This window comes from Micropterus salmoides, unplaced genomic scaffold (assembly GCF_014851395.1).
Source record: "Micropterus salmoides isolate LMB-PRFRI ecotype aquatic unplaced genomic scaffold, ASM1485139v1 Ms_hic_scaffold_6, whole genome shotgun sequence".
NCBI lineage: Eukaryota > Metazoa > Chordata > Actinopteri > Centrarchiformes > Centrarchidae > Micropterus > Micropterus salmoides.
This window is the reverse complement of record NW_024044348.1, coordinates 11,830,912-11,854,443: the sequence shown is the minus strand read 5'-3', so window position 1 is coordinate 11,854,443 and position 23,532 is coordinate 11,830,912. Positions and strand designations below refer to the sequence as shown.

At 43.1% G+C, this 23,532-nt stretch overlaps 1 protein-coding gene across 5 annotated transcripts; it reads left to right on the top strand.

Moving 5' to 3' along the window:
* Positions 1-1,301: 1,301 nt before the first annotated feature.
* sema6dl (sema domain, transmembrane domain (TM), and cytoplasmic domain, (semaphorin) 6D, like) lies at positions 1,302-19,968 on the top strand. 5 transcript variants are annotated; one of them, XM_038701534.1, is made up of 20 exons: positions 1,302-1,447; positions 7,678-7,849; positions 8,178-8,289; positions 9,409-9,469; positions 9,674-9,736; positions 9,868-9,969; positions 10,238-10,328; positions 10,571-10,690; positions 11,021-11,109; positions 11,944-12,161; positions 12,263-12,394; positions 13,036-13,191; positions 13,629-13,802; positions 14,146-14,286; positions 14,496-14,573; positions 14,695-14,753; positions 15,351-15,407; positions 15,949-16,131; positions 17,134-17,375; positions 17,490-19,968. In XM_038701534.1, exons 2-20 carry the CDS (start codon positions 7,726-7,728, stop codon positions 18,612-18,614), a joined length of 3,327 nt encoding a protein of 1,108 aa, XP_038557462.1. In that variant the 5' UTR covers positions 1,302-1,447; positions 7,678-7,725; the 3' UTR covers positions 18,615-19,968. The 5 variants fall into 5 exon arrangements, with proteins under 5 accessions (XP_038557462.1, XP_038557464.1, XP_038557465.1 ...); XM_038701535.1 differs by lacking the exon at positions 1,302-1,447 and adding an exon at positions 2,197-2,422; XM_038701536.1 differs by lacking the exon at positions 15,351-15,407.
* The last annotated feature ends 3,564 nt before the right edge of the window (positions 19,969-23,532 follow it).

Genomic DNA, 23,532 nt, shown 5'->3' with positions numbered 1-23,532 from the left:
TCCTGACACTCAGGACCTGCATTTGCGCAAACCTTCGGCACATTGATCTATCTGTCTTCCCCGTCTCCCACCATAATAGATGCTTGTGCTGATTCAATCCCCACAGGATACAGGGACATCACACCTAGAAAGAGAAGAAGTAACCTAGGACTGACAGAAACACTGAGAGGACAAAACTAAAAACTAATATCTATTAGCTGAGAACACTGGTGAGATTGGAGAAAAAAATTGAGAACTATTGTGTGACTGAGGAAAAAGAAAGGTTCTGTCAAATGAAGAGACTGGATATTGAGTAGTAAGTATTTAACTGCAAAAAAAAGAGGCAAAGGGTGGGACTAAGACAAGCAAGAAGTGCCAAACAGGGATCGGGCAGATCAGCAGTGCAAACTAGTGTTTCCTGTGCAAGTATTGAGATGCAGATCCCACTTTCCTGGCTCATAATGAGGGCTGTCAGAAGTGTGTGTGTGTGTGTGTGTGTGTGTGTGTGTGTGTGTGTGTGTGTGTGTGTGTGTGTGTGTGTGTGTGTGTGTGTGTGTGTGTGCATGCGTGCGAGTGCATAGGTGAGGATGTTCATGTGGGAGAGATTCACACACATCTGCTAACCTGCTTCTCTAATGGGGTGCAAATGGGCCTTCATTGTTGGGCCTTGCCGACCTGGCTGGAATGACCTGACACGTTCAATGATGACTTCAGCTTCGCATGCATACGGGAACACGTCCTCAGGCTGATGTTTACATTCACATGTAGAATGCCTAATGCCTATGTATAGATCTAGCTCAACAGAATAAGGATCATTTAATATTCTTATTCTTGGAAATTCTATGTATTGTGTTTATAGTACACAATAATGTATGTAGTAATGTAACATTATCTATTGAAAAATAAATGTAAAACTTGAACTCCATGCCTTTCTATTGTTGTCATAAATAATTTCTCCACTTTTAATAGAAACATCGGTTGGATGATGCTATACAGTAGAAGTGCTTAAATCCACACATTTCTAAAGCTGTGTTTTACTAAGCAGCCACAACTCAGTTGAAATGATTTTAACTAGGCGCTCTTGCTGACTTGGAGTTGGGGGATGGGGTTTAACAGGGGGGAGGGGGGCAACACGGGGTCACACAGGAGGAGAACCGGGAGGGAGGGGGTCGCTTTTTCTTTCTCTGCTCTAGGAAAGAAAGGAAGGAAGCCAGAGCAAGACAGAGAAGCCCGAACCAAGTGAGGAGTAATGGATCGCTGGGGGAGGGACTGGAGCAAGAGCGCTGCTTATTGGTAGGCTGTGGATCTCTCCCTGGATGGATTGACTTAACACGGGTCGAATTACACCATTTGCCGTGCATTAGTTTGTTTTTCTCTCCGCCAGGAGAAGTTGACTCATACGAAGCGCACAATATTTTTTTGGGATTACAGCATCACAAAAGGATACAAAATAACCAATTCAAATGAGGTGAGTTCCTTGCATCTACGTGGATATACTTTGTTACGCCGCATTACGCAGTGAAAGTCGAAAACTAGAGAGGAGAAGTCTATGCTGGGATACAAAATATTTCTTCTGACCACGTCGCTATGCTGCTCTGCACAACTGATGGTTGCAGGACAGAAATAGTTCAGTACCGGACTATTTTTACTTATGCTTAATTACATTATATCCATTCATTCCCTTTACGACCGGTAAAATGTATCTGTCCTGCTCGGAAGCATCTTTCAAGCTCTCATAAAGCGGCGTAAGAGAGGGCAAACCAAATCTACAACTGTTTACTCACCTCTTTCTTTGTGAGACAGTTTACCCTCCTATTGAAGCTGTCAGACATCTCTTATTATATTAACTTATATAGTCGCATAACCATAAACCATGCATCACACCAGTCGATTCAAAGTTCTATGAGGATTGTCTAGTACGATTTTAAAAAGCACAGAAATTAGGTTTGTGTAAATCTAGTTTTTTTATTTTTATTCTGGTGAATCATGCTCTCCGCCAGTCTGCACGTCCTCTGTATTTCTAAATCAGCATTAAATCAATGATTGCATGTGAATAGTTCACAGGAACAGCGAGGCGTAGTAACGATAACGCGTCGTTAATGTTTATGTCTTTTCCCTCTGGTTTCGAAAGTTAATAGTAGTAGAAGGGGCTGGTGTATTGGTGAATGAGGGAGGGGGCTGTGTGGTCGTGGCAGAGCTTTGAAGATCAGTCATCAGAGCGCAGGGGCCCGGGGACAGAGACAGAGCAGGCAGTCAAAATGCTCGTATGTGGCGAACGGAGCCTAAATCAGTGCGCAACTGGATAAAAGAAAAAAGTGTGATCCGTGTGGAGCTCACAATAACAGGAATATTATATGCTGGGTGTTTTCCCTTAAATGGATTACCAAAGGAATATGATATTCAGTCGGATTGCCCCATTCATGAGTAAATTCGGATACTCAAGGTAGGTGTCCTCGAATATTTTTAGTTATTAACAAAGTGTTTTTTTAGGATGAACTCTGTTTTGTTTTATTATTAAGATGGACCTTGGATTTAATAGTCTAAACGACATATCACTGCTGGCGTATGTCCCGGGGACTTTGTGGACAGATTTGTAGGAATTTAAACAGCTAACAAATGAGTAGTGTGCGTAGTCTAGATTAAAAGTAAAATATAACGTTACCAATTCAAAAAATATAATTGTGAATGACCGACAGTAAAATCAGAGCCACGCCAGCTAGTGTTGGTCTTTAACAGACCTTTCATGCAGAGAATTGTCCTTATTTTGGTATGGCTAATATCTTCTATTGTGTATTGCTCAGAGTTGTGTTAAATGTCTCAAGGTATGAATGAAAGTGTTTTCTGACATTTCGGCTTCACACAAATCTACTTGAAATAATGAATTGAATATGACTGGACGCACCATGCTGGTAAACACAGGCTATTAAACAATAAAAGACGAGTGGGGCGGGCATTTTGCCTTGAAGGTTGTTGACTGCTCACTCTCTGATTCCTTTAATCTTTTTAATGTATTCCCAATTTCATTATGGTGTTCTTACATTGGATAATAAATTGGAGAAGCGCTCGTAACCTTTTTGGAGGCAGAGCAACACGAGAGCCCAGCCCTGTGAGTGCATTGGATGCTGTGGAGGCAGTTAAAGGCAGTCCCATCACTGTTGTCACTCCACCGCTGTCCCCCGCGTCTTTGTTGTCTTTTGTATGAGTCCTACATGTGGGCTAAAGGGGTCTGAAAAGATTTACCACGGATAAAACTTGAATGCCTTTACGCCTCAGTCCGCACAATACAAGCATTAGAGCCCGGGCTGCTGCAAGGATTGTGTGCGCAAAGCAGGAGCTAAGATCCCCACACAAAACTTGAAAAATTATCAGCGAATGAAGGAAGAGAAACGGGCGATAATAAAGAAAGAGAGGTAATCAGAATGGTTCTTTTTTTGTTAAGGAGGTATGTAAGTGTGAGGAGGCCTGGGTTAGTAGTTTTATGAATTGTTGTACTGTGTTTCTTTATTTAAGAAAAAATGGCCAAATGAGAGCAAACGGATGAACCAAAGAAGCAACCAAAGGGCTTATTCTAAAGTTGTCTCTATAGACTAACCCACTCTGCTCAATTCATTTTTAAGTATAAGTTTCATTTTTATTTAATTTGTACTAAAATATTGTCAAAATTCTATTGGTGTTATATTCTCTCAAACCATTCTTGCCCATTTACGGAAATAAAGACAGAGCTAATTTGTAAACCAGATGTGTACAATTCCCTGAAAATCTGGAGTCTCTGTCACAGAGATAGGAGAATCCCATCTTAGTTACAGAAACAACAAACTTGATATTGGAAGGAGCACCATTCTCTGACCAGGTCAAACATCAGAACCAGCCGATGGTTCGTTGACAGCACAGCTGGCTGATGTGTCTCACTTCGCCTCACTGGCCACAGGGTCAGAACTCAGCGACCAGAACGATCACCGTTAACCTCCACTACAGCTGGCCGTGACCCCGGAACAACCACCATTAAACCATACAGCCTTATGGTTGCCCTAAATTGCTGCTCGGAAATCAGTTTGTTCAGTGCTAAATTGGTTGAGTGATAAAAGTTTGGCCCTGTGTGCAGCATTTGGAGTCAATGTGTTTATGTAGTTTGCTTTGTTCCATCAGAACACCCTTTTATGAGCCCCCAGAACAGCTCTCCTGAATGTAGCTCCACTGATCGGGGGTGGGGCTCTATTGTGTTGACTTGCCCAAAGCCCCTTTTGTTTCTTGGTCACACCTGCAGCTCAGCCCCTTTGTGCCCTACTATAGCAGAACTACTGCTGAGAACAGCCTTTCTCCTGTTTCACTCCTCCTCTCGCCAAGGTAGAGAAGAAAGGGAGGGAAGAAAGGTTTAGGGTGGCACAGACCTCTCCTTCTGCCAAGTCTCTGAAGCAACAAGTCCAACCAAGCCCCTCAGAAGTGATGCTTATGTCACACGTTATTTGTGAAGTGGGGAAAGGAGTGGTAATCATTTCTGGGTGTGGGTGGCTGCTCTAATCATCTGGCCAAGTCACTTGTGGCTGCATCTTGATTATTAGAACCACAGTTGAGAGTTGAGATATCCATGTTATAGGACATATCCAGTTTTGGAGAGACAGTGAAATGCCTGGAAATTAACTCCTGGGCCATCTGATATCCTGTGCTTTTAGGTTTAGAGCTCAGTATGGTACAAGATGACAAGTCAAGCAGCCTCAAGCAGCAGCAGCTATTGTTCTACTATCCATCACACCCACACACAGTTTACGAAACCTCACGCACCACTGTTGTTAGCCATCCGTTTATTAGTCCCAATTCCTCCCAATAGGACTGCCCTGCTAAAATACATCCATCCAGTGTTGCAGTGGAGGAGAGGTTATGGCTGACATATGCCAGTGAAAGCACAGCTAAGAGGAGAATATGTGTTAATCTGTCATTTAAAGCTTGGAACGCTAAATCTTCAGCTATAACTACCAGAATTGGGCTACAGACCCCTACACCCACGATCAGCAGAAATAACAATCCACCAGACCCCCTCCCTCTCTCCCCTCCCGGTGTTTAACACCGTGGGCCAGAGCCAACAACATCAGCAGTGAAAATGCGTGGTTGTAGGACATTGAAAAGCCTGTAATAACAGAGGTAGAGTGAGGCCAGGCAGAATGGCAGTAAGTTGCGTGAGAAGCCCAGCGTCTCTAGGCTTGTTGAGACCTATATGTGCATGCACGCACAAATGCACACACACACACACACACACACACATTGGAGGGCAGGAACCAGAGAGCGCAAAGGAATAGTCAATAGAAAACATGCTGGGCTCACTAGAGATTGAGAAGTAATTTTAGATTGCTGACCTCTGGATGTCTTCTGTTTCTGTTTTACATTAAAGTTTCTGAGGAAAGCCTTCGCCTCCGCAATATGGCTATTACCATGCAAGGAATCATGGGAGCTGAGCTTCTGCTTATGGTTGGAGTCTTTTTTCTCCTGAATTGTTTAGCGGGGGAGAATAGCAGGAAAAAGTGGCGTGCATGTGTGTGCTTACGAAGAGTCAACATAGAGCAGGACTCTAAATTCTGACAACCACGGAAATGATTTACCTGTGAACACTGCCAAGTTTGGGCAAGAAGCACACCCCGCAGCCTGTGTGATAGCACTATAGAAGTGGAATGTGAAGCTTGGTTTATTTACCTTTCATTGCTCTTCTTTTTTTGCTATGGTTTGTGTGTTTGGTATCTATTCCTGTTGCAGGTTTTTCCTAGAAACTCAGCAATTTATTGCTTGGGTTTTAATACAGCACCTTTCTTGGTGCGAGAGCGTCTGAGGTAGTAAGCAGGTAGTAAAAAAATAGCTGCAATGCTTTTACGGAACAGCACTGTCCCTCTTTGCAGAGCAGCATCATCACTTCTCGTTTAGATTAAGGTGCTGACAGTTGTTCTTTTTGTATAGATCTGGGAGCCCATGTGCATAGATCTGTGGATCGTTTATGTCCGGAGATTCATTTGTATCTAGATTAGAGTGGTTGCACTAGCACCATTGATGTTTGTAGTTATAGGAAGAGAAAACAACCTTTTGCCCTCATTCAAGTTTTCTATTTTGTCAAAACATCAAACCCGTAATTTAACTATTAAGTAATTAAGTCTTTGGTGAGGCCTTGCGTTACTCAATCATAATGACATCGCTCTTTCAAAGGCCTCAGTATCCCACGGAGTGCTGAATAGCCATGATTACACACTGTTGATGACTAAAACAGGCTGGCATTAGTCTGATTCCATCTCCACCACTTCCATTTTTTTAGTGACACATCATCATACAGTAGCCGTTCAGACCGAAATTGGATTTTGTATTATTATTATTATTATTATTAGTGCGCTGTGTCAACAGCTTTACGGCAGTGGAGCCAGGTTCTACTTGACATGGCTATGACCATGTGTGCTATAGTTGATTTAGTGTTTTAACCATATGTGAGATTTAAAAATCCCAAGTTCTACAAAAAGTGACCAGATTGTGAGTTACAAAGTTCTCACATGGCTACAGTGATATGGTAAAGTCCATAGATTGCATTTGCTAGCTGCTGATCTGCCATGCTTCCTGTGTGGATCAATCAAAGCACTAATGGCTTGGCAGACAGGGCTCACAGACAGCACTGGAGCAGGTGTGCTTTGGGGCTAATTGAAAAATGAGTCAATACTGTGTGTGTGTGTGTGTCCATGTACTCTCAGTCTTACACCATTTGAAAGAGTGATTATATATGTGCGACCGTGTGTGTGTGTGTGTGTGTATCCCAGTGCGTTCCCAGCTAATCCATCCCTCTGCCTGTGTGACGTCTCTCGGTAAATTGTTTATATCCGTTCAGGCTTTGCCTGCATGAATAATTTGTTTGCCTTATAAATATTTGAATGTACACCGATCATTAATATGCACAGACACCGTCTGTCTCTAAAGCACTCCTCCACGCACTAACATACACACTAAACCCCTGCCACTCCCACAATAAATTATTACCAATGTAGTTGCTGATGTATCATGTCTACAGTCAGATGCTGTACAAAAATTACTACTATGTCAAAACAACTGTACGTGACTAGATCCTCATAACACAAAGAGTGAATCGCTTTGCACTGCAATAAAGCGCACCAGCTATAAGGAAAGGCTAGAGCAATAACAGCCAAGAGAGCGCTAATAGAAGTCAGCTAAGGTCAGAGCAGAGGCTACACTAGTGATGGTGATGAAGTTGCAATGTGCTGATTAGTGTTGAGCCTGGCCCAGGACAAACCAATCAGAGCACAGATGTACAGAGACAGCAGGCCTGCCACGCTTCTAACAGAGTGGACTTCCGCTGCATCCAACACACACTGAGACACCCCACTGGTCAGTTGGCTGACCTTCCCTTAGACAGCAGATGTAGGGAGAGGTAGAGGGGAAACGCCAAGCACTGCCACTGAGAGCACAGTCATCATGAATGTGTGTGTGTGTGTGCGTGCGTGCGTGTGTGTGTGTGTGCTGTATGTTTGTATTTTACTAACATATTGGATATCGACAAGAAAAGAAATCCTTCACTGCTGAATGTCTTGTTTCATTGTTCTGATCTTAACAAAGGGTTAGGATTTGACATTAAATACTACAGTTTGCAGCAGTGGGTTCAATATAACATGAACCGTATTTCATGTAAAGTAACATACTCATGCCTTTTGTGTATGTTTCCAGGTAACATCTCCACTAGTGTGAAACAGGAAGTGTCGTCTGTGAGCAGCCATGGGCCAGAGAGCTGTGCTTCTGCTCAGTGAGCTGCTGCTGCTGCTGATGACAGCCTCACGCACTCTCCTCGCAGTCAGCTTCCCTGAGGACACTGTACCCCTTGATGTCGTTGACGCACACTGTGAGTACACGCAAGCAAATTAACTCAGCAGAGACAGGGGTAGAGATTACAATTACTGAAAAAGTCAACAACTATCCTTAATATACACTTTTTACTTACTCCAGTCACACATGGAATAAAGACAAATACCGGCAGCCTTTTTCTTCTAGTCGTGTCAGCAGTTCAGACACAAGCCTGTCATATCCGTAGTAATAAAATCAATCTGCTATATGGTCAGTTGTAGCTTTAAGTGGATTTCATTTTCATCTTAAGACAGTACAGTAACAGTAGTGTGTGTGTGTGTGTGTGTGTGTGTGTGTGTGTGTGTGTGTGTGTGATATCTTTATAGTTTCACGGAGATACCCTGTGTTCAGAGGCAGGCCCTCTGGCAATGAGTCACAGCATCGCCTTGACTTTCAGCTTATGACCAAGATACAGGACACACTGTTCATTGCTGGCAGGTAAACTCAACATGCACACACTATCTCTCTCTCTTTCTCTTTCACACATCCCCCACACCAATATACTCAGTCACTCCTTGGCAGGTAAACAGTGGCGTAAGCGGGGGAAAAAGCTCTTAGTGTTATTGGATCTTTGGCTTCTAGGCCTGTATCTGATGTATATGGCCAGTATTGATCCAGGAAAGACGTCTATCATGCCAGCCTGACGCTCTGTCAGGGATTTCTTGGCATCTTTACATGTCTTTTTTGGTATTTATGGGCACTGGGATTAATTTGACCACCAGCACTAATATGGTTGCAGGAAATCACCTCGACATCTATAGTATAAAAGTCCCACCTCTGGAGCCCCTGTAATCACTACCACATGCCACTGCTGACAGGTGGATCCTCTATTGCCAGTTTGGGATATTCACATGTTTTTCCTAAAAGTGATGCAAAATGTTGGTCTCTGTGTGTTGATAAAATTTGATCCCAATTGCATCCATCCATCTTCATCCGCTTATCCGGGGTCGGGTCGCGGGGGCAGCAGCTCCTTCCAACTGGCTTTATTAAATGGTTATAAATGGTTTTAAATAACTTAAATAACCTAGACATTTAATCAAAAAGTTGTTGTCATGTAAAATGGTGAAGGCATAATACAGACATTTGAATTAACTATATTTTAGTTTTCAATTTTTACAGGATATTGGTTTAAACCCATTTTCCTCATATATTATACTACCACAAACCAAAACGTTGTGTGCAAGAAGAGCCTGAAACCACAATAAATTAGGTCCTCTAATCTAAGTACAGTTCAGAAAATATTCACATCAAATCTCATAATGGCAAAGAAAATTAGGAAAACAATGCAAATGAGCTGCCGATTATGCACCAGATTCCCCCTAAGAATGTAAAAAATGGCAAAACCACACAGTAAAAAACATAGTAGTGTTGGAAAAATGTTATTTTTAAAGCTAGAATTAATTTTTAATCAAATTCTTACCCTTGGATTAATATTAAAAATAAACACAGATTTTTTAAAAACTGAAAATGCCCTGACTAGCCCTGATTATATTTTGTATAAGTGTATTCCATATTGTGCTATGTAACTTAAGTGTGTCTTTTGTTGTCTGTCCACAGAGATCAGGTGTACCTAGTCAGTCTGAGAGAATCCTACAGGAATGAGATAATTCCCTACCGGGTAAGATTCTCACCACAAGCTCTGTTTCTCAATCCACAAACACTAAAAGGGCTCCATAGAAAATACAGAGCCATTCATCAACAACTGGACAGGTTATAAAATGAGAGAGTGGGAAAAGGGAAGACTGTGCACGCGTGTGCTTGGGTGTATGTGTGTATTTACTGTGCTGTGCATGTGTCTAATGCACCATGTTGGTTTTTACAGAAGCTTACATGGCGATCGGGCCAAGCTGACAGAGAGATGTGTGCTGTCAAGGGAAAACACAGAGTATGTATTAAAAATCATTCACCTCGCTCCTTTTTGTTTTATATTCCACCACACGGACAGAGACTTAAACTGTGAGCAGAGAAGCCGGCTGCCTCTCAAAACACCGCTCTGTATTGTGTGTCTGGTTTCAGGACGAGTGCCACAACTTTATCAAAGTGCTGGTTCCGCGAAACGATGACCTGGTGTTCATCTGTGGTACTAACGGCTTCAACCCCATGTGCAGATACTACAGGGTCAGTATCTAGAGCCAGGACCTGCCCTGCGTCTTTCACAAGTCAAAGTTTGCATGCTCAGATGTGCACAAAGGCACAAACACAAAATCTGGTATTGTGTTAATGTCATGAACGTAATTTAACAATCCTTTATTTTAAATGCCTTTCAAATAAATTTGACGAGATTTGTTTGTTTCATGTGCATGCTAGTGTTTCTATGTGTATATTTTCCCTGTGTCCCTTGACAAAAAATCCTTTAATGTGTGGGTGATTGTTATGCTCCCTTCAGCTGGACAACCTAGAGTTTGATGGGGAGGAGATCAATGGACTGGCACGATGCCCATTTGACTCCAAGCAAACCAATGTTGCCCTTTTTGCTGGTATGGGTCAAACACACACCCACACACACACATAGTTAGTCTTGCTGAAGAAGAACTAATGTGTTCCTACTTATGCTCTCATTATCACCTCTGTGTCTTTGCCACAGTAAAACTGTGCCTGCAGCGATAACAACTCAGCCACTTAAGCCTTATAAACGAAGAGAAACAACAGAGAATTGAGGATCAGTGTATCCTAGTTTTTGTTGACTGTACTCCTTGTTGTTTTTCTTGTTCCCTTTTAGAAGGGAAGCTGTATTCCGCAACTGTAGCTGACTTCCAGGCCAGTGATGCTGTCATCTATCGCAGTATGGGTGATGGATCAGCCTTGAGGACCATCAAATATGACTCCAAATGGCTGAAAGGTAAGCAAATGCCACATCATCACTCAATCTTAATTTCTCTCTCCCCTTGCTTTCCTGTAGATTCATGTGTCTACCTGCCAGCTAGCTAAATGCCCATGGTGCTTTAGCATGGTGTATGTATGAACGTGGCTGTCAGAGCTGTTTTTGGAGCGATAGAGAGCTCTCCTGCCTCGCCAAGCTCCATGGAGATATGGCCTGTTCTCTCCCAGGCAATCTAGGTCACCCCCAGTCATATACAGCCTGGTACAAATCCCTGAAATATTCAGCATGCACAGTGGTGGTGACGGTGCAGAAATACACTTCAACTCTCTGCCTCTGTCTCTCCCCCAGAACCTCATTTCCTGCACGCAGCAGAGTATGGGAATTACGTGTACTTTTTCTACCGAGAGATTGCAGTGGAGCACAGCAATCTGGGCAAGGTAAGACAGCGCACCTGCCGTTTATAATACATTACATATGCCACACAGATACAGTATGCAGGCCTTTATCCAAAAAAAGGCTTACACTTCCCTCAGTGCATGTGTTTCTGCCACAAATGGCCCCAGTGGTAATGGGGCCCATTCAAGCGATGACAGTACATCGCATTAGAATGCACGAGAAATTTCAACAGCCAGTGTTTTGCTGGGAATGTTCTACTAATGTAAAACCATTACACAGTGCGAGGATTTGTCTCCTGGAGATTGCACACTCTGTGTCTGTTTCTCCCCATGACGTACACACACATGCAGAGGGAATTAGGATGTTCTATGTTTGAGGCCAACTTCAGATTTGACCATGCCTCATCCTGAGCTGGTCTGGCTGAGCCACAGGAAGCCAGCATCCTCCATCAGCCACAAGTCAATTAATATTTCAACCCAACTAATGCTTGTGTGACACCTGGCCTCTGATGGGGGTTTGCACTGGTAAATTATTAAAACTGTCAAAGCCAACTGCTTCACACACTTTATTTATACTTCCAAGCCTTGGTAATATGTGCAATCAAACAGATATTAAAATGGTGCTGCATTAGGCTGGTCAAGGATGGCCATCCTCCTTCTGTTTTAAAAAAAAAAAATTATACTCCAGTCAAAGTGAACAATCTCCATACACAAAGTTAAAGATGATATTGTGTGTTTGTTAAGTCGTCTGTGCTGAGTTGCTACAGGATGGAGAGATGCATTATTCAACATGTTGAAGTGTTTTTAGTGACGTTCACTCAGCTGCCTTCCTCTTCCACCCGCCTCTGTCCTCTCTTAAACCCCTGTTCCTCTCAGGTTGTGTATTCTCGTGTGGCCCGGATCTGTAAGAATGACGTAGGTGGGTCACAGCGGGTGCTGGAGAAGCACTGGACGTCTTTTGTGAAGGCGAGGCTAAATTGCTCCGTGCCGGGGGAGTCCTTCTTCTACTTCGATGTGCTTCAGTCCATCACTGACATCATCAACATCAATGGAGTTCCCTCAGTGGTGGGTGTGTTTACCACACAGATGAACAGGTAAGTCATGGCGGCAGTTAGTTGTTGAATTGCAGAGGGCATAAGTAAAAAGATTGGTGGTCAAACATTGACGTTACATTGATGTATTTCTTTCTCCACAGTATCCCAGGGTCAGCAGTGTGTGCCTTCTCCATGGTCGACATTGAGAAAGTATTCTGGGGCCGGTTCAAAGAGCAGAAGACTCCTGACTCTGTGTGGACTCCATTTCCAGAGGAGAAGCTGCCCAAACCTCGGTATGGATTGAACTCTTTTCTCCCTCATTCATTTTCCCACATTCTAAACCTTCCAAAGCATTCAGGGCCAAGAAGGCAAAACAGAAAAGAAATGTTAAAAAAATAATTTTTAAACAGATTTTAAAAGTGGCTTTTCATTGAGCAGGTGGCGCTTGACTCAGCAGCTGTTTACCACCTGTCATTTACCCCACTTTTCTTAACCCTTTGTCCATGTTAAAGCCAGTGAAATCAAATATTTTTCACTAGTAAGGGACCAGGTTATTAGCTTTGACCTAGCACACACATTCACCATCTGCTGATGATTAAATAATTAATATGGCATAATTAAACACGTGTTGCATATTTAACCTGTTTACAATGAGCACGTATATTTGTAGCTCTGCTCTGTGTCCAAAACACAAAGTCCACGAAGCACCTCATTACCCCAGTAAATCATTGATGGAGGATAACCATGCATATGTATATTTTATGTTTCCAGCTGAGGCCTTTTTGTGATCCTAATAAGCACCTGCTCCTCTCCCCCACCCTCTCATTGCACTTTTCATCCATTTCAGCTCACGTTATTATTACTCCCTCGTGTGCTATCATATGGACTGATCTTTGACCTTTTGCCCTCTCTGCATGTGCACCCTCTATCCTAGGCCCGGGTGCTGTGCAGGTCATGGTCCAGCTGCGTCCTTGAAGAGCTCCATCGAGTTCCCGGACGATACCCTGCAGTTCATCAAGTCCCACCCCCTCATGGACACAGCTGTGCCTTCTATCGGGGATGAGCCTTGGTTCACCAAGACCCGTGTCAGGTAAAAGCAGAAGCAGATTAGGGATGGGTATGGGCCATTGCCATACCACAGTTTTGGTACGGATACCTTAATTTTAAAAACAAATTAATTTCAATGTTAACCAAATATGCTAAACTTTTCTCATTGCATTAGTGTTTCATACTGTCTTATCACAAGCAGCTATATCAAATCTTGATAAAAACAAAGTTGTATCAAGATATGAACAAAGAATAAGTAAACCTGACGGAAGAATCTGCCCGAGCATTTGATGCAATGTCTCTTAACTTACTGTGTCCTCTGTAGGTAAACAGTCAGGATGATGATATAACAATGCACACTTAAATGGAATAAAAAAACAGTTTGACCTTTAGTAACTCAAGAGCCGCATGTATTCAAAATGGCCTCTCCTATTTGAAACCTTACTGCGAGTAACACATGCTTCTCTGCTGTGTGTGAAGGTACAGACTGACAGCGCTGGCTGTGGACAATGAAGCTGGGCCTCACAAGAACTACACAGTTGTGTTCATCGGGGCTGAGTCAGGGGTTGTCCTCAAGGTTTTGGCCAAGACCTCCTCTGTGTCCCTGAATGACAGCCTGCTTTTGGAGGAGATAGATGTCTTCAACAGGGCCAAGTAGGGATACATGCACTTTTCACCCTCTCTCTGTCTGCTTCTGTTCTCTTTTTCTCTTTCCCTTCTGTCTTCTGGCAGAGGAGTCAGCAACTCTTAAAGTGAAGCTTCCTGGCACAGATGGCAGTCTCTGTCTGCTTTCTGTGCATGCACAGTACGTGTCGAATATTTTTCTTTTGTGTTTATTTGTGCACGTGGATGTGTCAGAGGTTAAAATCTTGTTAAGCTGTGAGAAAAAGCTTTATGTGACTTCTTCACCTAACAAGTGATTATATCTGCTCAGACTGAAACAGTAGACAGACTTATCTGATAAACCTCTGATCAGGTTTCTCGTTTCCCTTCCCAGGTGCCTGTCTAACCGCGAGGATGACAAGCGTGTCCTCTCGCTGCATGTGGACAAAGACGCACACAGCCTGTATGTCGCCTTTTCAAGCTGTGTCATCCGTGTTCCCCTGAGTCGCTGTGAAAGGCATTCTTCCTGCCACAAGTAAGTGACGCACTAATGCACGGTTGGTCATAGGTTTGTGACTTTATTGTTATGTTTTTCAGTAAATGTCATAAAGAGAATGATAACAGCTTCACCTCATGTCTTGTGGTTAATGTTCAGACAGTCACAAATGACTATAGTGAACTTCCCAGAATTATTAAACCCGCTGTTCTGATGATGTGTGTGCGTGTGTGTTTGTACGACACCAGGTCCTGCATTGCATCAAGGGATCCTTACTGTGGCTGGAAGCCTCATGGAGCCTGTGAGAGGATACAGCCTGGTGTTATGTGAGTTCAAGCCTCAGCTGCAATATGAAGTGCAAATATTATAGATGGAAAACTGAGAGAATTTTTGCAACTATATGATTAATCTCTCTGTCTATTTATCTCTTCTTTGCTCTCTTTTCAGGACTGGATACGAGCAGGACGTTGAATTTGGAAACACTGCCCACCTGGGAGACTGTCAAGGTACGAATTTCATCTCCTTGCCATGCCATCTATCCTGAGACACACACACACACACACACACACACACACACACACACACTGACACACATGTACACAATCGAAACACAAACTCATCTTCACACACACCATGAGCCTGCACACTCACACCAGTAACCACTCCAGTAACCTGCCCCTACATAAGTCTATGTGCAGTATTAACACACACATCTGCATACAGTACATGACCACCTGTAACTTATGCCGCTTGTGAGGCAGAAACATGGACATGTACAATTTAGGGCCATGTTCAGCTGGTGCAAATGGTAGAGGTCTTAAGATTTCTGATGGCCAGAAAATGTGCCTTAACTGATTTTACTTTTAAACATCCGTCCCTTCATTTGTACCAACTAAACATGACCCAGGCTGAACCTCAGTATTGATCAGAACCAGAGGGCCTCTAATGACTCCAGTGAGAAAAAGACACTGCTAACGAGTGCTTTATGTCTTTATTATTAAACCAACTAAATAGCACTCTTAGTGTCGCTTAGCGATTTTAGTTTTTAGTTTTTACTTCTGAATTCCGTTACACTGATTTCTTGTCCTTTTTAATTCTTTTAGCGTTTTTGGGCACTACATCAGCGCCAGATTACAAATCATTTGGCGACCCTACCTCTGGTTAGTTTGATCTTTTACTCAAATGGTTTCTTTCCTTGAGTTCAGCATCTCCAACCCTGTCTTTTCACCAGTGCTACCATTCATCTTTTCTTACCAAACACCTCCTGAATGCTAATTTTACCTGCTTCATTTTCATCGTCACAAACAAATTCACCAGGCAACATTGGTGCTCTATCTCAGCCCAGATTCTCTTCCTCCTTTTCACTCATCACTTCCTGTTCTGATCCCTCCTCTCTTTTGCACGTCCACCCACCATCCCATGGCATTCTTACTGTTGTGTACCAACTCCTCTTTGAACCTCAGTATCCTCTCTTTTTTCCCCTTACAAATTGTCTAAACAACAAAGAGAAATATGCTTTCATTGGTCTGTGTATGTGAAAATACTACATTTTTAAAACTGATATAAAGTTTATTTAATATTTTTGCAGACACTAACCTTTAAAAATTACCCATTGCCCATGTCTACTAACCAGGATGGGATGATAACAGTATGCTTTACCCACGTCTTCACAGTTTGTTAACAATTTGTTTGTCACCACAGACATGGAGTTTTCATCAGCGCCAGTCACTGTCCACACCAGTGGGCCCATACTCCCCCCAGTACTCATACCCACTCAGAGACCCAGCTCAGAGCCTGGTCCAGAGCTCTACGGCTCAGGCTTTGTGCTGCAGGATGACCCAGCCACCTCCCATTCTTTAGACTCTATCCCAGGGGGCCAAGAGGGTAAGGCCCACAGGGAGGCAGCTAGCACGTTGCATTGAGTCTGATCTGATAGTTGCCAACACCTCTCACTAAGCCACACAAATGTGAAGTCACACATAGGCTCAGATATGCAAATACATATGTGCACACAATGACTGCTATTCATTAGATAACATGGTAAATTTTAATCTAGTCTTTCTTTTTTCAAATATACATTTTCATACATAATTTATGTTAAACATATACTTTAATGTTACCATTGTTTTCTATCCTTTAAATTGTAATTTTCTTATGTTCTTTCTTTTGAATTATTTCTTCCTAGTTTTCTAATCATTAAAACTTACACTCACTGTTCTCATAATATTCCTTTAAAATCTTTTGTTTGGATTTAGCTTCTGCCAGTATATTTTTTACTCTAGCTCTAGTAACAGTTTACCCTGGCTAGTAGATCATTGACTGGGCCTTCTCTGCCACATCACTATTGTGGCTGCACGGTGGATGACTAACTCTTTCAATGTCTGTGGTTACTAACAAACTTCCAGTAGAGCAACACCTGGAGGGCAAAAACGGCTTCTCTTTCCTCTGAACAACTTGCAAAAAGTTTGATTTGTCTCTCTATCTCAGATAAGAGTGCACTCCTAACTCTTTTGGTACCGGTTAAACGCATGACAAAAAGCCTCTAGTGGAGTGTGGATCAAGGAAACACTTTTAAGTCTCCCCCTCTGAACTAACATAGCACTGCTTCTTATAGATGGTGAAATGGATGTGGGTACCTAACAGCTTCTGGCAGTTTTCACCATATTTCTTCTTCATCTGGGTTTAGATTAATAGGAATGTGTCAATATTTATGGAATTTGGTTGTGGTTAACTGGCTACCTTGTATGGGGGTGAAAGCAGAAAATCATGCATGATTGTGTTCACACACAGATATGCACATTTCTGCTGTTGAATGGGAAAGTACACTTCACTGAGCACTTTGACTCTTTTCATCAGGAGGTTCACCAATGCTTTAATGTTTTGTAGGTGTTTGGGATATTCAAGCGGGTGACACCAACCAGATGGTTCACATGAACATCCTCATCACCTGCGTGTTTGCTGCTTTTCTCATGGGTGCCCTCTTGGCTGGTCTGATTGTTTTCTGCTACCGAGACTCATTTCTCCGTAAACCAAGACATGTCCACAAGGATGCAGAGTCTGCACCGTCCTGCTCCGACTCCACTGGAAGCTTTGTCAAGCTCAACGGCCTCTTTGATAGCCCTGTAAAGGTACAGCCATAAAACCAGCTCCAATGCTACGTCAAAGTCTTTTGTGGAAAGGTGTGATTGAACAAGCTGTGAAATTGTGTCTAATCTCTTTTGATTTTATTGTCACGTTCTTAGGAGTACCAAACCAACATTGATTCTCCCAAGTTGTACACCAATCTGCTGAGCAACAGCAAAGACCTGAATACACCCAACGGTGACACTAAGACCATGATCCTGCGGGATGGCTGTCAGCCCCCTGAGTTGGCTGCCCTGCCTACACCCGAGTCCACCCCTGTGCTTCAGCAGAAAGGCCTGCAGCCCATCAAAAACCAGTGGGAGAGGGCTCACGGGAAGGCTAGTGGGCCCCGTAAGGAGTCCAACTCATCAGTCAAGAGTCCTCAGTTCCTTCTTTCTTCTCCTGCTCCTCCTAATTCCAACACCCATCACCCTCACCTCGCCCTGGGACACTCCCACATCCCCAGCGCGGTTGTTTTGCCCAATGCCACACATGACCACCCTAACCATGACAATGGAGATGATACACTGCCACATTCATCTGAAAAGAAGCCAGATTCTAAGGGAAGTAGGAAAGACCAGAAGAGGTCTGTGGATGCCAGAAATACCCTAAATGACCTTTTAAAACACCTTAACGACTCTGTGGCTAGCCCCAAGGCCGTTCATCAAGAGGGATCAGGGCCCCGCCCAAGACAACAGCTCACACTGGAGCCCATGGAAGAACTAACTGAAGTACCCCCCATGGTGCCTAGCCGTGAGGCTTCCCTGTACTCTCCCTCTTCCTCCCTGCCAAGGCACAGTCCCACCAAGAGGGTTGATGTGCCCTTGCCCACCACTCCCACCACACCAACGGGCAGCCTGAGCATGGGGGGCACCCTGGAGAGGCAAAGAGGGGGTTATCAACTCCACCGGAGTGCCTCTCATAGGCACTCCTTATCCACCTCACCAAATGGGGTAACCATGGGAGTGTCTGTGTCTCGCCAACACAGTATGAACAGAGGGGGTTACATGCCCCCAACACCCCCCTCCAGACTTGACTCTCATGGCGGAGTGATGGGGGCAGGAGGAATGCACTCAGCCCACCCATCCTCTGTATCCCGACAGAGCAGCTACAGTGGGCATTGCTCACTCCCTCGCACAGGGCTTAAACGGACCCCATCGCTAAAGCCGGATGTGCCCCCTAAACCCAATGGGTTTCCACCACAGACTCCACAGATGCGAGTGGTCAATAAGTACAGTTATTAAAAGAGTATGGACACTTCTGAGTGAGCTCTTGGCCTTGACTGTAGAGCTTTGAGCCCTGAGGGCTTTTGGAGGGGGGGGGGGCTATGGAAGGGGTAAGGCCTAGTGTGTTTGTGTATCAACTTGAGGTGTGTTCCCCCTTTAAATGATATGCACATTCACTCACACTAAAAGGGAAATTCACACATGTGGCCAAAGATACTCCTTGGGGCTTTTTTTCTCCCTCCCTTGTCACGGTAGCCACAGGATATGAACAGTGGACAGTGGTGAATCTGCTGCTCCCCATTGTATCTGGGCTTGGGTGTTGCCCGTTCCCATTTTAGGTACAAGGTTTAGGACACTTGCTGGGGCCACTACTACATCTGTGCGTGTGGTACCAGGTTAAAAACAGTGGAATACTTGAAGAATGGGTCTCATTTGTCACTGCCCTAGAGCACTGTCTTCCCACTAATGTGAACTGAACAAAGAGGAGAGGTAGATCATGCCTTTGTTAGTAAGATGGCTGGGGGCAGAGGAGAGGAAACTCAAAAATCAGATGTGTTGCAATGTGTTTTGCTTAATATACATATGACCACGAACAGCTGAATCAAACAGCAAGTGAACAGAAACAGTTAGTGCAAATGAATGTGTGAATGTGTTGGTTGACTGGAATGCAGGTTTGTGTAAAGGAAGTACACATATTAGGCCTTCACACTTAATTATCAAGAGTGGCGCCACATGGCAGAGGATGCACCTTAACACCTGTCAAAGACCTAAGACACTGTCTCTCATTTCAACAATATAATCTAGTCTTTGGTCTAGTATCAACCCATCTGAACCAAGCTTAAACTATATTTTTGTGGTAATTAGGTTAGGCTGAGGTGAAGCTGGTCATGCTGGATGTATACTGGGACAGGCACTCTGTAATTTACTTGGAAATTTTACTTATTACATTTGCTGCTATTGCTTATAGACATAGGTGTTTGTCTTTGATTTTTTTCTCTACCAGACTAGGATACTCCTAAGGGCCTGCACATCTGTGTGTGAGTGTGTGTGTGTGTGTGTGTGTGTGTGTGTGTGTGTGTGTGTGTGTGTGTGTGTGTGTGTGTGTGTGTGTGTGTGTGTGTGTGTGTGTGTGTGTGTGTGTGTGTGTATGTGTCATAATGCAACAGAGGCCAAGAAGTACCGTTTTGAGCAACCAAACGCACTGGTATGACTGATACATGGGAAATAATGCTTCTTCCCAGGACGGAAACCTCCACTGCCCCTTTGTAGGAATTTTAATGGTGGTTCAAGAGACTTCTTTCTTTATGTAGCAATGGTATTAAGACAAAACATACATTTCTCATCTCATTCTATAAAAGAAATTTAAACAAAATGATTTGCCTTTATAATGTTTTACTGTGTTATTTAAATAATTTACCATATGAAACTAAAGCATCACCAATGGTTTAGCCCATGTACATGAATTCAACATTTCAGGGCACTTCTCTTCTGTTAAACTTGTGTGTCTCCTAATAGAATAACATTAGAATTTCCTCATACATTAATCCTATTAAAGGTATATTAAACAGACCCTAGAACAATACATGGATGTATCACCTCTGTCATCTGCTGTACTGGTCCTGTAGCCTGTGTTCCCTGTGCAGCTTCCCTGCAAGTGACCAGTGTACAATCAACACAACATTTACCAATGTGTCCAAATGAGTCATGCTGGGAATGACAAGATCCTGTATATACTTAAATACTATAAATAAGGAGTATAAATATTTTTAGGCAAGTGAACCTGAATCTGTGCATTGTGTGCCTTGTTCACAAAATGAACTACCACAGTATATAATATTGGCAATGTCAATTGGTCCTCTGTATGTTACTGTCATATTCTATATAAACTATATAAGCAATTTCAAAATCAGCAGGATGTGTTGTAATATCACCACCTAATCCAAATGGAAGTAATGTGGAAAACAGATTGACTGGCAAACATTCCACTTGTGAATGCTTGTTGTACAAAAGGACAGTCAAAAACATTTATTTGGGGTATAAATCAATTTTTCTCCTTTACTGCTGGTGTTGAAAAGAATGGTGTTAATCTACCACATTGAGGTGCCATGCAGTGAATGTATTTTCTTGACAGTGGGATGTAGGATGGTTAGGCTTTGTACTGTGGAGCAGTCAGCTCAATGAAGCACATCCTGCCCACAGCCAATGTATTCACACAGTGTTCACGTGAAACCTGTCTGTTGGCATGGGCGGCGGTCACGCAGAATCTGTAATTCCCCTTGATTGAGATGACAGCAATTGTTTCTATTGGCCAGAAGGGACGACTGAGGGATCATTTCTCTTAGCAATGGGTACAATATTAGGGTGACATCTGCAATCCTATCCGAGTGTCAGTTGCCTGTTTAGCCCAAAGCCACATTTTGTTTACAAGTGATGATTGTATGTAAAGACTTTCTGCCTGTCATCTAACCAGTGTTTGGGCTCTCTTTTCTACTCGACACATGCACACACTGACATCACAAATATACACTCAACATACACTGCTCAACTGCCTTGTACATTGCAATTTGAACTGGGTCTTTCTGTTGCAATCTAAATTGAAGCCTTTACATTTCAGTTTGAGCTTGGTGTATGTGCAGATGAACAGGATTATGTCATGTAATTTTGATTTAAATACTGTGCAACATGGCGATGCAAGGCCAGCTGTATATATGATCTCCAGAGTATTTGAGCGTGTAGATATGTTGTAAAGTTGTACTGTGAATGTGTAAATAATAATGATGGTCTTTGTTTCATGATATTTTTTGTTGATTTTTTTAACACGGCATGTATAGTTGAAATAAAACATTACTGCACAGAAGGAGTAGTCTTGGGGTATTTGTCATGTCAAGGACTTGGCATGTAGCCTGGTTGGATTTCATAAGTTAAGGCCTAATTTTATGACATGTGTTTCTAGTGTGAGCAAGCATGAAGAGGCGCTGCAAAGAGTTAAAAATCAGTAGTGCCTTGTGAATCCAGCCTAAGAGATGTATGAGATGTATTTGTTATTTACAGAATGACTTTGGTGGTGCTAATACTGTATGTGTCCTAGCTGAGCTCTGTGAGCTGACTATCAGAGACATTAAGAGTCTGCAGAATGATTAAGAGCTTCAGGCTATTTTTAGTGCTGGGTTGTTTTGAAGTTTGGGGCCAGCTCAGAGTCAACCACACCAGATAGCATGTGGGAAAGCTTCCAAAGTAGCATGTTCCTGTAGACGCCAAACATCTGTACTAACTACCGCTCAAGGCATAAGATCTGAGCCACCAATGAGCTGTGGCGGAATGTACACACACTAGCACATGCATACATTTAGATGCATGCAGCATAAACATCCATTGCATGAGGTTACGCACAGATAGGCCTGTGATAAGATTGGCTGTCAACAACCAAGAATAAAGCAGTGATGGTTGGAAGAAGGATAATTGCTTTTATGTGTTTCCGATGGAATGGAAAATAATTGCATTGCACACTGAGGAATGACCTCTCACTCCCCTCTCAAAAAGACATAAACATGCACATACAATCACCTGTTCTTCATGTGCTGTCGTAATGAACTTCATTTAGTCATTCATTTGAAGATCAGAAGAAGAAATACAGAAACATGCGTAAAAATACACTGTCAAATCAAAACAGGATTTAGTGTTAAAACCTGACAACAGAAATGCAGATGCATCAGTCCAATTGTTCAAAATCACAAACATGGGATGTCACAGTGGCTTAGCAGTCTAAAAACGCATACCACATAACAGCAACATCACTGGTTTGAATCTGGCTGGAGACCTTCTTTCATGTCATCCACCCTCTCTCTCTCTCTTTCCCACACTTCCTGTATGCCTCTTCACTGTTTATCAAACAAAGCAAAAATGTCCAAAACATCTTAAAAATAACTTTTGACCATCTTATATCGTCACCATTTTGTGTGCTAACGTCCTGCAGAAGCTCAAGTCAACAACCGCGGAAACATTTAAAGGTAAATATGGAGATTGAAAGGAAAAATCTCACTGATCTGCACACAAAGAACAAGTGCAGGAGGGCTCTGAGAGCGCAGCGCCTGCTTTTTCGCAGGGAGGTTATGCAGCCCCTTGGCTGTTTGGCCGGGAGGCTTAGTGGCTCATCACTGCCGTCAGAATGTTGACACAAGTGCTCCTTCATTTGCTTTCAGCAGGACCTCCTGAAAACTCACACCTCCTAGCAACGCAGATCTCTTTCTCTCTCTCTCTGTCTCACACACACACACACACAAGGGAAACATTCTCCCCTCTGGGTGTTCTAACGGGGGTTGGGGTGTGATTTGGTTGGGAATGGGAAACAACAAAGAGGCGCCTCTTGCTATTCTGATGTACATCCCATCCTCTCAATTTATCAGATGGTCTCTTTAAATTAGTGGAGGCAAATCAAACACAGCCAGTGATTCTGTAGCTGTTTCATTCACTTGTCCGTCCGCCTGGCCACACTTAGTCTCATTTCTGGCATTGACTGTTCCCGAACAAAAAGCATGCATTTGTTCTCATGCAGACGTGTCTGTGTGTGTCTGTGCATGTGTGTGTCTATGTTTATTCCACTTCACGAGGGACAGAGGAAGCAGATGCTAAAAAAAATATCTCGTAGTTAAGTGGAAGTGGAACAAACTACAGATTAAAATGTACATTGAAAGTGCAACACTCGCAAGCAGAAAATGCAGAAACACAAAAAAGACACACACACACTCAATACATACTAACACAGAGAGAGCGATCCGGTCCATTTCTCTGATTTCTGGCTTCCTCTACTCTTTACAAATTTAAGGATGGCAATTAGATTGAAAATTGTCCATCTGTACTCCTTCCTGTCCTCTTTTCTTAGGAGCCCGCAGGTGAAACCAGCAATTACATTTACAAGCCTCAGTCATGGAAAGGTGCT